The sequence below is a fragment of the Branchiostoma lanceolatum genome, chromosome 9, assembly GCF_035083965.1.
Source record: "Branchiostoma lanceolatum isolate klBraLanc5 chromosome 9, klBraLanc5.hap2, whole genome shotgun sequence".
Classification (NCBI taxonomy): Eukaryota; Metazoa; Chordata; class Leptocardii; order Amphioxiformes; family Branchiostomatidae; genus Branchiostoma; species Branchiostoma lanceolatum.
In genome coordinates, this window is record NC_089730.1 from 18,391,013 (window position 1) to 18,406,146 (window position 15,134).

Consider the following 15,134-nt stretch of genomic DNA (forward strand, 5'->3'; position numbering starts at 1 on the left):
GCTTTTTCCTTGAATTAAAAGCGCAAGTATCTCACAAACAGGTGGTTTTCGTCCCCAGACTATGCCGCTGTCCCGCGCGGTGGCTGCTGGGTAAAGGCACCTGTCCAAGATGGCGGCGCACAGTGGCCGAAACTGGGCGGGACTGATGTTTTTGTGTCTTTTGTTCGTCTCTGTCGCTGCTTCTAGTAATGTTGAGGTACGATGTCCATTCTTTTGTATTTTAGGAACCCATAGAATATTTGAGTAATATAATTTCATGCTTACATAATGAAACAGTAGGCATTTTTAGTTGAAAGGGGAGGGGGGCACTGACTACGCCGACCAAAACAACACTAACATGGCACGGGTGTGTTCGGCTTTTGTTGTGCTGTTTTACTATCTTTTCTATCTAGTGACGATGCCCTTGTAGAGCTCCGTTAAATATAGTTTAGCGTAAGTTTACTACTGTTTGTGCAGTGCATAATGAAAATACATGTCGAATGCACGGTGTAAAATTACATTCTTCCTATTTGATTCTGAAGATTAGACATAGTCAAATATTATGAGCTTTGTGTAAATTCTCATCTACCTTGTATTGTTCTCTGACAGGACCAGGTTGGTGGTTTCTTCAAAAGCGGCCACACCAATAACTGGGCGGTCTTGGTGAGTCTATCTTCTTTCTTTTGGTCTTCCTTTTGTTCTTGATTATTAGATCCTAATCTCTAAGCAGACGTAGGAAGGCAAAATGGTAACGTTTCTCAAGCTCTTGATTCTGCCGAGCAAAAGGCCAGTGAAAAGTTCAGTGGACCTGTTGCTTGATAAGCGTGAACTTTTTTTACACCCTCAGTGGACTAATCCTTCAATCCGGATCCATCAGTTGAAATTGCTTAAGGTGGAATAAGCCATAGATGGTGTGATGTATATGGTGAAATCCATGTAGTATATAAATTGTAACGTGTCTAGGTGAAAGCTTTTGCATTGTTGATCTGTAAGTTGTGTGCTTTTCCCTTGCAGGTGTGCACCTCTAGGTTCTGGTTCAACTATCGGCACATCGCCAACACCCTGTCTGTGTACCGCAGTGTCAAGAGACTGGGTATTCCTGACAGGTACATTTTAGTTACAGGTGTAGATGTCAGTAAGACGTTAAGAAAATCTTATGAACCTAGGTATCAAATCTTTCTATCTAAGAAAGAAGTAGAATGGCAACAAGTCTTCGTTGATGTTAATCTATGAGAAAAATGGTTTCAAAAAGTGTTAATGTCACATGCAAATGTTTTGGTTTCTGTATTGTTTTGCGTATATTTTTGTTATAGCCACATTTGCACCATGTTGTCATATTACTATTACTAGAAAGTTAAAACATTACAGACAGACAACAGTCTTGAATGCCATGACACACTCGATTGCTATCCGGTTTATCATCTGTTGTTTCCTGTTTTGCGAGAACTCTAACTGTACTAATAACTTACTTTCATTTCACAGTCAGATCATCCTGATGTTGGCAGACGACATGGCCTGCAATCCTCGGAACCCACGACCAGGTAAGATGCCGTCACTACTTCCATACATCTTAGGAAATCAGGTTCTTGAATCACAACCTATTAAGTGTCATTTACCTGACCAACATTTTGGGACCTTCTCAGCCACTAGTACCTTCCTCAGGGGCTGAATGGACCCAAGAACCTCATTTCTTGTGACCTGCAGCCTGATGAAGCCGTTAACAGTTCCATCCAATCTTGTGTCATAAGGACAAGCCTTCCGTCTTTATCTCTCTATGTACTCATGTTCATCACCATGATTATGTTTAGATATATAAACTGGACTACTAGTAAGTGTGCCATGTGTTTTACAGCCACAGTGTTCAACAATGCCAACCAGCATATTAACGTGTATGGAGACAATGTGGAGGTGGACTACAGGGGGTACGAGGTATGTTGAAGATTAGGCTATATACTACTATTATAATAGACTGATAAGGATCTGTGATGCCACTATTATCCCCCTCTCATTCTCAAACAGGATATTGGCTAACTAAAAGTGCACCTGTAGGCTTAGTCCGGCATTTTTTATATTACCACAACATCAGCAATTGTTTTGCTTTAGATTATAAAGGTTTTATAACTTATACGCTGTTCAAACTTTAGCTTGTATCTCCCACTGCCAGGTTACCGTGGAGAACTTCATCCGTGTGCTGACTGGGCGCCTGCCACCGAGCACGCCTCGCTCCAAACGTCTGCTGACAGACGACAGGAGTAACGTGCTGGTCTACATGACGGGTGAGCACAGTCTTCTCCGATTTCTCGGTCTTCTTACTTTCATAACACTGCAGTATTTATTCCCTGAAAGCTATGGCATACTCTGCAGTTAACCACAGTTTTCCTGTGATAGTCAGTTGTCATATATGATAATGATAGACATATTTTTGCCAAATCTGCTCTCAAGAGCACAATCTGGTGGGAGCTTGCATGAGTTTGGCAAAAAATGAAGGTCAGATGGTAAAACAGTTTTATATGTAACTTCTATATGTCATTGTTTCACAACCTGACCTTCATTTTGGTGCAGCTCCCGCAACAGTGTCAGAGTTTGGAAAGGGGTATATTAGTCAATTTGGCCTCAGAGGGATGACGGCTAAGGCGCAACAATTTACAATTTACCAGCTTCGATCATTTACATTGTAGTCAAGAATTCTTCATCAGAAACCTTGTTCTGAAAGGGGTCTATTGTTTTATAGTGCATAAGCCGTAGTTCATGCTGATTGGTCTCACACCACTGTTTTTGCCAGGCCATGGAGGAGAGGGTTTCCTGAAGTTCCAGGATGCGGAGGAGATCTCCAACGTGGAGCTGGCAGATGCCTTCCAACAGATGTGGCAGAAAAACAGGTAGGATTGAGGGTTCTAGTTGTAGGAGATTTATTTACAGATACAGTATAGCAACATTTTTTTTATTTCTACAATCTTCTGACTTTTTATTGTCCATGACTATTTCATTACACCCCCACCCCAATTCCTCTCCTCCATACATGTCTCAACTAGTGGTAACCTTGTAAATGTTTCCTTTGTACCTGTGTGGTATTTTTACGTGTCTTTGTAACATGTCTATGTAAAATGAGAAGGGGTCCTGTTTTCATTTCTAAGTACCATACCAGTTTATAAGGACGTTGACCGATACAAATACAGAAAAATCTGATGTGGATTATTTCATGTCATAATCAGAAGAAGGTTTCAGTACAAGGTCAGGACTTTTGTTTGTCTAATATAACTTCTCCCCCCCCCTCCACCAGGTATCATGAGATACTGTTTATGATTGACACCTGTCAGGCTGTGTCCATGTATCACAAGTTCTACTCACCTAACGTCATCGGCATCGGCAGCGCTCAAGTAGGGGAGGACTCCCTGTCGGTAAGTCTTCATCATTCAGATAGGGCACTCCCTATGTGTATTACTACCACCGGAGAGATTTAGAGATTTGGGTGCAGTGTGATATAGTGTGATGTAGCCAGCTGCTGCTGCATGCCTGTAAAGCTGGTGTATTACTCCAAATTTTGGTTATACCGGCCCGAACCATTTCAAATACATTTTGCAGTTAATTTTCTTCCCCGCCCTGGTACAACAAGTACTTCAGCCAACATGTCTACTTCTATGTCCTCTCTGAGTATTGCCTAGTTAACCAGATACAATTGTAGTGCTGTCTGGCACTGGCATAGAATTTTGTAAAATAGAATCAAATAAAAGATTTTATCAATACTGAAGTTCCAAAAAATTGTGACCTAAATTATTTTCAAATGATCCTTCTGTTCCTTACATTTCCATCCTCCCCCCTGCAGCACCACGTGGACCCTTCCATCGGAGTGTACATCATCGACCGCTACACCTACTACCTCCTGGAGTTCCTGGAGACTGTCACTCCCGACAGTAAGAAAACACTGGCCGATCTGGTAAGCTTGTTCACCTTTTGAATAAAAAGACTCTTTTTACACAACCAAGAGATTTATTCAACCGACATTTCGGTGACCATCTGTCACTTTCCTCAGGGCAATTCTGATTGGTTCACATCCTACCTCGAATAAACCTGAATATGTTACTGTACAAAGATAATGTTGTCTGATTGGCTATACTTTTGTAGTTTCACAAGTTGATTAATAAAGTTGCAAACTCATATTAAGTCATTTAACCCTTGACAAATCTTAAATGGAGAAGTACTTCACGTATTGTCTATGAAGCTTTACACCAAGTTTACCCATGGCAGTATAGTTAATGTTGCTAAGTCTGTATAAATTTTTTCTTGGCCTGAGAAGAAATGAGTCAGCCTGGTAAGATGTCCGCTATAATCTGTTGCCATGGTAACCTTTATTTCCAGTTCCGGGTGTGCCCTAAGCGCGTGTGCGTCTCGACCCCGGGCGTGCGGACCGACCTGTTCACCCACGACCCAACATACTCCTTTTTCACTTCTTACGATGTAAACTGTTGCCAATGGTAACCTTCCTTTCCAGTTCCGGGTGTGTCCTAAGCGTGTGTGCGTCTCGACCCCGGGCGTGCGGACCGACCTGTTCACCCGCGACCCCAACACCGTCCTCATCACCGACTTCTTCGGCAGCGTGAGGAACGTGGAGATCACCACAGAAACCATCACGCTAAAGCGCAACGTCACAGCGCAGTCATGCAGGTAGGATTGGCAACATAACAGTCTCACATACTGTCTGTAGTCATTTGAATTAATCAAATTTGGGCTAGCATACATTTAATTAACAGTTTTCAATCATCATCATTATCTATCGACCTGTACATGTATCAGCCAGGACCTATATATGCTGTATATATTTCACTTCACATAGCCCTGTCAAGCATTGCTTTTTTCTAAATGTCATATTCTATTTCAGTATATCTTTGAAATCTATTTCCTCTTAAATGAAGTTTTGCCTTGTTGTCATATAAAAATGAGGCCTTCTTTTTTTGAATCTCAGAAATGTATACATCTTGATGCATACATGGGCACACATTTTCAAGTCTAGGAAAATGTGTTTTGCTGATCATAAATAAAACCTTATTGGACCTAAAAGACTTGTCCGAACCAAACACCACTATTTATTTCCTTTGCTTTCAATATATATATATATATATTTTTTAATCCAGTAATAGTTACTTTAAAAAAAAAATATTTGGAAATTTGATACCGTAAAATCCCTATTTACGTACGCACTTTTTAAACTTTTCAAGTCGCAAGCAGGTGCTCCAGGCCGACGCCAAAGTTGGGGTGCGTATGTTAGGAGGGGTTCTTCCTCGGAAAAATCGCATATCAGCTTGAGAGTACAGTAAATCTTCATGCAAATGAAGTGTGGAATGCTACCACACAATCAATCAATAATAAAGAATAAATGATACATATATTTAAATTGTTTGACATTTTCTACCCAGAAACATTTTCTCAGTAACCCTCACATCATCATCGGAAGGATGATCATGTCAACCTCTAACTATCCACCGAAATGCTGGAGAGGGGATGCGTACGTTAGGAGGGTTTTTCCCCTGAACGTTTCAACTCACTGAGTCAGGCCCGCAATCGTCCCCAAATCGGGGGTGCGTACGTTAGGAGGGGTGCGTACGTAAATAGGAATTTTACGGTACATTGTTTCTCTTTCCCCGTTCAGTGGTAGTTCCTGTCCAGGCAGTAGACGTGGAAAGCGGAGGAAGAAGCTGGCATATGCCAACCAGTTTCCAGTAGAGGCTGCCTACGAAGAGGAGGTCACCAAACCCCAGTGGCACTTCCCCATGTATTTTGTTGCAGCCCTTAGTGTATTTTGTATCACTGTTGTGTCTGCATTTAGAATATGATATTGACTGAAATGTTTTTGTGCAATACTTAGGGCCTTATTGTATGTACCATACTTGTTATGTGTTACAATCTGAAGTACACATATGTAAAAAAAGTCCTTGTCCTACATGTGTGTCTTTAAATGTATCTCTTTTGTTATCGTTGAAGAGGTTCATCAGTCACGTATAATCACAGTTACAAGAATATTCTTCCAACAGTGACTTGATAAAAGGTAGCAAAATACTAACCTCCAAATTTTCGACGTCTAGTCTGTAACCATCTCTTTTGTTGAACTCAGGGTGTAAAATTTCATGTTGGATTCTGAGATATGGTATCATGTGCAGAATTGTAAGGTTAATGATTTTGATGATAGTTTTTCACATCCTCTAGCATTTTAGAAGTCCTGAAGCTAAGATTTCTAATGGTATACAGCAAAGTGTCACATGTCATGCTTTGCTGCATGATTTAATATCTTTGTTTCTGCTATAGCATGTATATGTACATGGCCTCTGTCTGTCAGTATTGACCATGGTAAAATCCTAATTTACAACAGCCCTGTACGATTTCCAAGGCTTAATCAAAAACATGTGCTCCAGTTGATATGCCCTGAAATTTCTCTTGATGTTTGCACAAGTCTGGTCTCAAGTTCCTTTCGTCCTTTGTGATAAGCATGTATAGTTGCAGAGCTATTCTACTTTAAAAAAACTGTAAGATATTTTGATTTTCGAATGTCTATCTGTGACCAGTTTTCTTTGATTTGACTGCCAGCATCATGTTTTGTATTCTGTCCAAATGGTGTATGATCACGGTGGTATGATAGCGTTATAACATGTGTGGTTGGATTGCAACAAAATTTGAAAACAAACCTTTGTGTTTACTTCTTTTCGATGTCTTTGCTCTTCCAAGAGAGCTTGTTAGAGTGAAAAATCTCTCAATACATTGTCATTTTGTGATACGACCTTGTTTTAATATATCTAACATCCAGCAAGAAACATACTATATTTGTAAAAGAACTTTTAACATAAGATAAGGTTCATGTAGATACTTAAAAAGATGGGAAAGACAACTAGTGCTGCTTATACTTGGTCATTGAATGGAGATAATGCATGGGCCTGCATATAATGTTCCCTTGAATTTGACCAAGCACACTGGGTCCCCCTACTCTTCTTCATGGATGCGTCTAGTTCTCTGTAATGTTCAGCGGTTTGGCAGTATGTTTGTTTCCGCAAGAATTTACATGCATTTAGTTTGCAACTTATTCCATTCTGCACTTTCCTCTGCAATTACAGATTCGCTTTGTCAGCATCATCATCTCTTATTGTCGCTATTGTTTTTGCAACGACATCCAAGGTTGATTCCCCTTCTTTTTCATACCCACCATCTTCTTCCTCTCCTCCCACGGCTCCTTCCTCGTTTCTACCTTCCTCCATTTCACCCATCTCCTTAAGTTGGCTAAGAATGCCTGGAGGTTTTAACTGTCCCGTTGTGAGAACTCTTATTTTGCGGTCTCTCAGCGGTTTGATGTTTGCTTTTACTTCTTCCGTTGGCTCTATGACGAAGCGGCTCTGTAAGAAAGCGTCTACATCTGTGGCTGCCTTGATTTGGTCGATACACTTTTCCAGTGCGGTTGCTTTGCTCACCGACCAATCCGTGAGCGGGGACAAGTTGTGGGTCTTTATGAAGAAGTGCGGCAGGTTCCCCTCTTTAATGCTGTCGTGAAGCTTCCGAAGATACCGGAGGAAAACCGACCCAATGTCTGCCCACTCTGCCTCTGTTGTGTCGAACCACACATGAAACAAGACGGTCTTCAATGTGTAACTGTCGCAGATCTTACTTGGCAAGTTGTAGTGGTCCAAGAAGTTGTTCTCATTGATGAGCTTCGCAACTTTGTAGATCTGCCTTGCGGAAGGAGCCTTTTTGAAGATGTTGGCAAGGAGGCTCGCTTCCGCGCGGGACCAAGACAGACGCCAGTAGAATTGGAACTTTGGAACCACGTGGAAACCTTGTCCGGTTGCTTCTTCGATGATTTCGTTGTGCGGATGGGAGGGACCATACCGACGGTCAACATCGGACACACCACTCCATCGGTTTACGTGGAGAGTCAGACAAACGTCTACAGAGATCCGCTTGCTCTTGTCTCCATCCCAGGCAAAATCCAAGGCCTCCGGTACCCCTCTCACCTCCCCTCCTTCCTTACCTAAGATCCTCTCCAATGTCTTTAAACTCGAGCCCAGCCATGTCAGTCTCTGGTGTTGAACTTCTGGCAAGACCGTCTTCAGGTGGTGATAAAACGTTGCCTTCAACTTACCTCCGTTGAGGAGTACCATGCCGATGTCTTCTCCAAACACCTTCTCGGAGATAGTGGCTGCCATCGACGTCTCTACGAGACAATCCGTCCACATCTCCTGCAGTTCTGGTTTCACCAACCTTGAGGATGAATGTACAAGTTTATTTGGTAAATACATTGTACTCCACAACCTGTTTAGCATTACATTTGTTACTATATCTTCCATCGCATAAAGCGACAATGATTGCATCACTCAAACAATGAATCTTTCTGATTCTGTAGTATTGAAATCAAATGCACTATAAATCTGCTGGGAGAAGCATAAGAATAGTTGGACACATTGAAGCTGCATACTAGAATCGTTGCGTTACCAGAAATAACGCTGAACGACTTTCAAACAGATGAATTGGATGCACTTCTTCTATCATTGAAATTTAGTTGTTGAGTAATCGTTTTAGATATGATATATGGGGTTTCTGAGCCATTACATCTGATCTTGCTGCTTGGTTTTCAGTTTGGTTCTCCTAACCTTAACTAAAGGTCGCCAACAAAAGAACTGACTGCACTAGTAGACTCGCCCTACTCTTTGGAGTGGCTGTCAACTCTAACCTTAGATAGACAGTTAGTAATACTTCACAACCTGTAGAGCAGTACTATCTACCATCGCATAAAGCGACAATCATTACATCACTAACACAATGGATTGTTCTGTACATTAATGGTACATACTAAAGTTGTTTCGTTACCGGAAACGAGTTTTAAAAATGAGAAATTTGATGCACTTCTAACATTGAAATTGAGCTGTTGATTGATTGTTTTAGATAAGAGGTTTTCTGAGGCAGTTTTTCTGTTCTTGGATGGTTTTCGGATCAATTTTACTAACCGTAGGTAAACATGTGGATCTGTGGCCTGTGCGCTGGTTCTGTACATCTCCACGTCCTCAGTCCCAGGCTGACCGCTGACGGATGTTGTACCTAAGCTCAGCGCCTTCAGACACAACATGAAGTCAAACTCGTCAGCTTTGACGATCTTCGTCCCCTCGTAGAAGCTTCCGCTGGGGATGACCTCACATTCGAACCTTTTGTGTTAAGTAAAAGACGTTAGACCTCAGTGCATTAGCTCAATAATTCTAAAGCAGTATATGATTAGGAACATCTTGAAGATGGTGGATAAAAAGTCATACTAGAATCTATTTGTGAATGAAGACAGAAGGTTTTTTTAATGTGTCAGAATTAAGTATCATTGCACTTAATCTTAACGACAGGAATGTTTTTCTGTTATTATTTATTGATTGATATATTGATTAAGTATTCAGTTAGTGGCTTACTGTGTCGCGTGACCTTATAGAGTAAACATGTTAGGGTAACATAGCTCCGGTTTCATATTGGGGCATATGGTTATTTACTTCCGGGTTCTGTTACTTCCTGTTTCGATAAGCGCAGCTACCTAACAATATAGATTCAGTCCGTGTAATATAAAACAAAATTATGGGATAGCTGCTGCACATATAAAGGCTACTTTTCCTGACTTTTATGGTAATAACAGGCTATTCCATTTCGTCAAAGAATGCTCACCAGAACCTTTACACTTTAGAACGAACCCCTGCTCAAACAAATGTCAGACAGTATGAAAACATTACAGGTGGGGACAGGGTATATTTCATCACGTTGTAACCGTACGTGCCCCCCACCTGGCGTCTCTCCGTGCGACCCCGCGGGCCAAGGCCTGCACGGTGGTCTCCACCGCCTCCCGTATCGCTGCCGTCTCCTCCACGTCCTGCAGCGCCGCGCGCTCCCCCAGCTGTGCCACAAGCCCTGTCGTCATCACGGTTACCTCTGCTATGAAACAAACAACAGAGAATATAAAGAGGCATTCAAAATTGCGGCAAGTCTCTTTGCGTGACTATCCTTTTCGATGACCTTGCAGAATTACACACACACAGAATGGATCAGTAGGCGCTTTTGAACACACACTCGTAAGTTTGCCAAATTGGCCCTCGCTACTCCTGCAGTGCCATACGTTCCCCCAATTGTTTCATCAGCCCTGCCGCAATCGATGTAACCTCTATTGCAGCCATACACACACACAGTAGGGTTCACTAGGTGCTTTTCACACACGGTCGTAGCCAACACATACACACTCGTAAGTTTGCCAAATTAGCCCTCGATACTCCTGCAGTGCCGCACGTTCCCCCAATTATTAGTGTTTCACCAACACTGCCGCCATCACGGTGACCTCTGACACCTGCTCAGGTGCGCCACGTGACGCAGGTGTCACTCGAAGGTCAAGGATGAATGTGCATTGTTCTCCGTCGGGTAGCTTTGGACAGTAGCCTGATAGTGTGCGTGTGTGCGTTCGGTAACATTTCGATCCGGACTTGTTTTCTTCTTTTTACCGTTACGGTAGTGATTACTCTATCGTTTAACTATTCTAATACTTATGTTGATGAAAGTTAGACATCCAGGTAATAAGATACGCCAAAAATAATTACTCCAGCAACTGGATAAGATTGTTAAACAGTCAGACTTGAGTAATTATTTTGGCGTATTCTAATACTTCATTTCTAAGATATGTGCACCGTTCTCTTCATACTTTAACCCGATGCAGTTCTTGCGTGCGTCCGGTCATGTTTTGACCAGGATTTTACTTTTTACATGATTTTTCTATTATGTAACTATTTCTAGGCTGACATTCGATTCCTAACCTTTTGTCATGTTTGTCATACAGTCTTTTTTGTATTCATATCAATATCACATGAAGAGTGTCTCCATATCGTATTTTCGTTACAGACTAACAGTAAACTGTAGCCTGGTTTCAGCCAAGCCCCGTGTCCGCCCGCCGCCTGTAACGGCTATCCATCCGCGGGTAGGGGAGAGAAACCCCCGGACAGCTGGAGTTTGCGTTATACAGACTAAGTAAACTGTACCTCTTTATTCATTGTTGCCCGCGACACAAGGGTAAAAGATGCACAACCAGCATATTTCTATTGTCCCTCTGGACTCCATAGATTTTCCCTCTTTTCACATTTCTAGGAAATCAGGATCAGGTCTGTCCTTTCCTACCTTCGATAGATAAGATAAGCCACAGCAGGGGTTGTACGGAAGGTCGGGCCGATAGCGTTATCTTTAAAAGCGGGGTTTGCGTAGTTTTTTGCACGCAACAACATCGCTATCCACTGTTTCTTTTAAACGCACATGTGTCGTTGAGTCATAAGTATCGATGTATTTTTTAGTTCAATTTTTTTAAAACGATTTTTGACTAATGGACTGGGGTATGGTAAGAATATGATATATGTGTTATGTATAAGCCTGATGCTTAGATGGATGCTACCAAGGGCTGCTCGGGCATATTGTGTCTAATTTTAACTCTAAGACTAAGTGGCACACTTGTAGCACATATATTCACATTTAGCCAATCGGGTTGTGCCGTATACAATCTTCACCAATCGCATCAACGATTCTGGTTACGTCAACATACAAAAAAACACATATTAGTGCTACGTCATGCATTTATAATCTCCCATGCACGTGACTCTCATATCATTTTGATGACATCCACTCCGGAAGTCTTTAACCAGAGCGCAAGGACTCAACGCAGTGCGTGGTATTTGTGCTTGTGAGGCTCCCTGTTTTGCTGCAACCGAAGATGTTGTGTCTTTCCCTTTTCTCTGCGGGTCTGGTCCTCTTGGCGTCCTCTGGACTGGTGCAAGGTAAAGCTCGTTCAGGAATTTGAAGCTTTCGTATATTTAGTTTATTATTCCAAATAGTGCTAACAGCTTTTTTTCTTTGATGTACACTTAATTTCCATCGCTACTGCAATATTGTACAGTGCAAAATACTTTTTCCGTCTATCATAATTCTATATACCCTCTCAACTAGTAATATCCTTGGAGAGCCCGCTACTTACTTTCGTTATGACGTTTCACAACTATGAAATGATAGTTTTTTTTTTGTGTCTATGGTTGGTTATTTATTGACATAGTCTCGTACATGTTGAGAAAAGAAATTGCTGTGGGAAGATCTTTTTGTTCTTATTTCTATGTTTTTGCCTGTTTTTCTATGTTATGTCCTTTTCCTTTCTTATGCATGGCTTTAGCATCATAGTTTCCACCATCTTGAAATTGTGGTGCTTCTCATTGTTCGCACTCGTGTCATGTCAATGTTTCTTTTACACCGATAAGCACACGATATCTGTCTCTCAAGGACTCCTGTCATGGCGCTGCGTTGGTACAGGGTAGACACAACTGCCGCACAGCTGCAAGGTCATTGATACGGACAGTCACGCAAAGAGACTTTTATCCATTTTAGGATGCATCTTTGTGTTCTCTGTAGTATGTTTCATCTCTGATGTGCAGGTAGAATGTTTAAAATACTCTTAACTTGAATTTAGAGTGAGTTTACATATGATGGGAGCTGGACTGGGAACAGAATCTGCTTCCCAACACATGTTGGGAGCCGAAGGACAAGGGTTAGTATACAGCGGACGTGATACTGAGAATGGATCTAATGCCCAAGAATCAAATTTATGTCATGCCTGGGCCTGATACGGGTGTTCCGGACCGTGTGATAACTATCCGGATCACATAGGGTTCGGGAGGGTTATCACACAGGCTTCCATAGAATATTTCGAACGCATTTCGAACGCGTCGGTTGCGCGGCCGTCGGAAATTCGAATACCGGATTCGGAGATTGGAATCAATGTTGCTACAGTTTCTTGTTCGAGGACACAAAACTCCCTCAACTTCTGGCGCATTCCGCATTGAAATGTGTGTTTTCTCGGGTGGGTATGACCAAGGTATGACATAAATAAAATACAACACGTTGTATTCCGCATCACCCTCGGTCCCAGCCCTCCCGCGGGTCGGATCGCCCGACGGCCGTAGGCCGTAGACCCGCGGTCGGGCTGGTACCTCGGGTGATACGGAATACCCCGCGTTGTATTCTATATGTATCGCTCATATCACAACGGTTTCTGTGTCTTTCAGTGAGTGCGCTGAGCTGTTATCACTGTTCCGACTACACCGAGGAGTACACAGAGTATGGAGAGATCCTCAACGCCCCACCAACCTGTGACGTCATGTTTCTGGTGACGTGTGCAGAACACGAGGACGGCTGTATTCTGGGGATCGAGCATCACTTCAGTGAAAACGGTAAATATTGGGAGATTATTGATTCTCATGATATAGAGTATGATATTGAAGCTTCTTAGGTTGTCCTACGGCTTGTGGTCTGAAGTTGCCTTTGTTAAATCTTTGTTACATCATATGTTTTTAGTCACACTCTACGCATATATATATATACGCGTTTTATACTATTGTACTGTTTAGATAGAATCTGAAGCAAAAGTCTGTCCTCTTTTTTGGCAGTAAGATGCCAATGTCCAACATAACATTCATTTGGTTATAATCAAGGACATGATATGGCCTTTCCTTGCAGTATCACATTCTTCACGTACACCATACAATGACCAGAATATATGTTTATGATATTCAACATCACAAAACATCCATTTTTCAGGCACCACGAAAAAGCTGGAGAGGAGACAGTGCAGTATGTACTCAAACTGCAAGACGTCGCAACTGCTCTACCACAACAACACCAACCTGGCCTACTTTCAGCAGGTGCTGGGGAAAAACTTCACCATCGACATCCACTGTTGCCAAGACGACGGCTGCAACGAAGTCACAGGCGTTACCATGGCGACTAATGCTGCTATGGTAACTAGAAACAGTACAGCAACGGTTGCTAAGGAGAGTAATGTGTTATTGCTTGTTACTGCCTTAGCTGTCACTCTTAAATAAAAGGACAGAGGACAGAACTAAATGTTTTATAACTTTTTTATAGATAATTTGAACCTCTAAAGCCATTTGCTTTGTGTACCTGATCTTATCATTTCTTAACAGTTAAGTGTATTCACTATATATACTGTTAATTAAACTTACAACTTAGGCCATAGTGTGAAGAAATCGCTACTTTGAAGTGGTTCATTCAGGACTAGTTCAACACATTGTTACATACTTAGCGTCAATATCTTTCTAAACTATTTTTTAACTTTAAACAGACTGTCAAAACAGTGTCATATATCGTGACGGTGTGGCTTTAACAATACTTTGTAAAAACAAAAATCAATAACTCCTTTGTATATTTTCATACATATGTCTCCTGTTTTCAGTTACTGTAATAAACAGGTAAATTTACCAATTAACGTGGGTTGTCTTCTTATTCAACTGAGAGTGTTTAATGTTTTAGTGAGTTTCAAACCTCTTTGGCCCGTAACCGGTAGTACAACATTATTATCAGATCTGACCTTTCAAAACTTCGAAATTGGTTGCAGTGATTCTGAGCGTTCGCTGATGTAGAAAGGACTACGCCTACAGATTAGCACAAGCGCCGGGCTTTGATGTGAACATGACCTACGGTAGAGTTTACTAATAGTCAATACGTTGTTGTTGTGTCATACGAAACAGTAGACGGATTTGCCAAGACAATCAAGACAAGAGTCTTTAAAAGCCACAATGAAGATCCTCCTTGCTGTTGTGACCGCGTCTGCTCTACTGGCGGGAGGTAGGTTTATGTTGGTCTTTAAATGTTGATCGATAAAGAGGGATGACAAACAGTGTACCTACAGTTTTGTCTTGTTCAATTTCAGCAATTCGTATAGCTCTATTTCTCTGGGCGAATTCCCACCATCTTCAAGTATATATATGTAGATACGTCTAATTTCTTTACCTTTTTTTGGTGCTGATTCGTAGAACGGTATGTACTGTCTTAATATTAGCTCTCTCTTCGTACTCTCCAAGCAGAGCTAGGGTTTCGGCTGGTTTTTGACGTGTTTTAGGCGTTTTTGTCATGCCTTCTACTTTGTCATCGTTTTTGTTGTGTAGCAAAAAGGATGACAAAGTAGAAGGCATGACAAAAACGCCTAAAACACGTCAAAAACCAGCCGAAACCCTAGCTCTGCTTGGAGAGTACTCTCTTCGTGTGTTCAATGACTCGTGTAATGACTTAACACTGTTCGTCGAGTCTGCCTACCCTACATATACAAACATGTTGGATCCACA

The 15,134-nt window shown here is 41.7% G+C and overlaps 2 protein-coding genes and 1 long non-coding RNA gene across 4 annotated transcripts; 2 read left to right on the forward strand and 1 right to left on the reverse strand.

Moving 5' to 3' along the window:
* The first annotated feature begins 84 nt into the window (after positions 1-84).
* LOC136441722 (GPI-anchor transamidase-like) lies at positions 85-6,652 on the forward strand. Its single transcript, XM_066438165.1, has 11 exons — positions 85-196; positions 589-642; positions 994-1,085; positions 1,462-1,520; positions 1,832-1,908; positions 2,144-2,255; positions 2,762-2,858; positions 3,260-3,377; positions 3,803-3,913; positions 4,469-4,641; positions 5,624-6,652. Exons 1-11 carry the CDS (start codon positions 110-112, stop codon positions 5,805-5,807), a joined length of 1,164 nt encoding a protein of 387 aa, XP_066294262.1. The 5' UTR covers positions 85-109; the 3' UTR covers positions 5,808-6,652.
* Positions 5,921-10,057, reverse strand: LOC136441721 (cyclic GMP-AMP synthase-like receptor). Of its 2 annotated transcripts, none has more exons than XM_066438164.1 (3): positions 9,765-10,057; positions 8,958-9,061; positions 5,921-8,214 (listed from the first exon to the last, which is right to left on the reverse strand). In XM_066438164.1, exons 1-3 carry the CDS (start codon positions 9,945-9,947, stop codon positions 7,071-7,073), a joined length of 1,431 nt encoding a protein of 476 aa, XP_066294261.1. In that variant the 5' UTR covers positions 9,948-10,057; the 3' UTR covers positions 5,921-7,070. The 2 variants fall into 2 exon arrangements, with proteins under 2 accessions (XP_066294261.1, XP_066294260.1); XM_066438163.1 differs by having other exon boundaries at positions 8,958-9,152; positions 9,765-9,933.
* Positions 10,058-13,025: 2,968 nt separating this feature from the next.
* LOC136442499 (uncharacterized) lies at positions 13,026-14,274 on the forward strand. The gene is made up of 2 exons (XR_010757016.1): positions 13,026-13,223; positions 13,591-14,274. It is a non-coding gene; the product is annotated as an uncharacterized lncRNA (long non-coding RNA).
* The last annotated feature ends 860 nt before the right edge of the window (positions 14,275-15,134 follow it).

Excerpts from the sequence above, each read along its gene's own strand:
- LOC136441721 (XM_066438163.1), bottom strand. The coding sequence starts at position 9,898 with ATGACGACAGGGCTTGTGGCACAGCTGGGGGAGCGCGCGGCGCTGCAG. Across the intron at positions 9,153-9,764 it reads GTCGCACGGAGAGACGCCAG|GTTCGAATGTGAGGTCATCC; the intron begins GTGGGGGGCACG and ends TTAACACAAAAG. Across the intron at positions 8,215-8,957 it reads GATCCACATGTTTACCTACG|GTTGGTGAAACCAGAACTGC; the intron begins GTTAGTAAAATT and ends TTCATCCTCAAG.
- LOC136441722 (XM_066438165.1), top strand. The coding sequence starts at position 110 with ATGGCGGCGCACAGTGGCCGAAACTGGGCGGGACTGATGTTTTTGTGT. Across the intron at positions 3,378-3,802 it reads TAGGGGAGGACTCCCTGTCG|CACCACGTGGACCCTTCCAT; the intron begins GTAAGTCTTCAT and ends TCCCCCCTGCAG. Across the intron at positions 3,914-4,468 it reads AGAAAACACTGGCCGATCTG|TTCCGGGTGTGTCCTAAGCG; the intron begins GTAAGCTTGTTC and ends CTTCCTTTCCAG.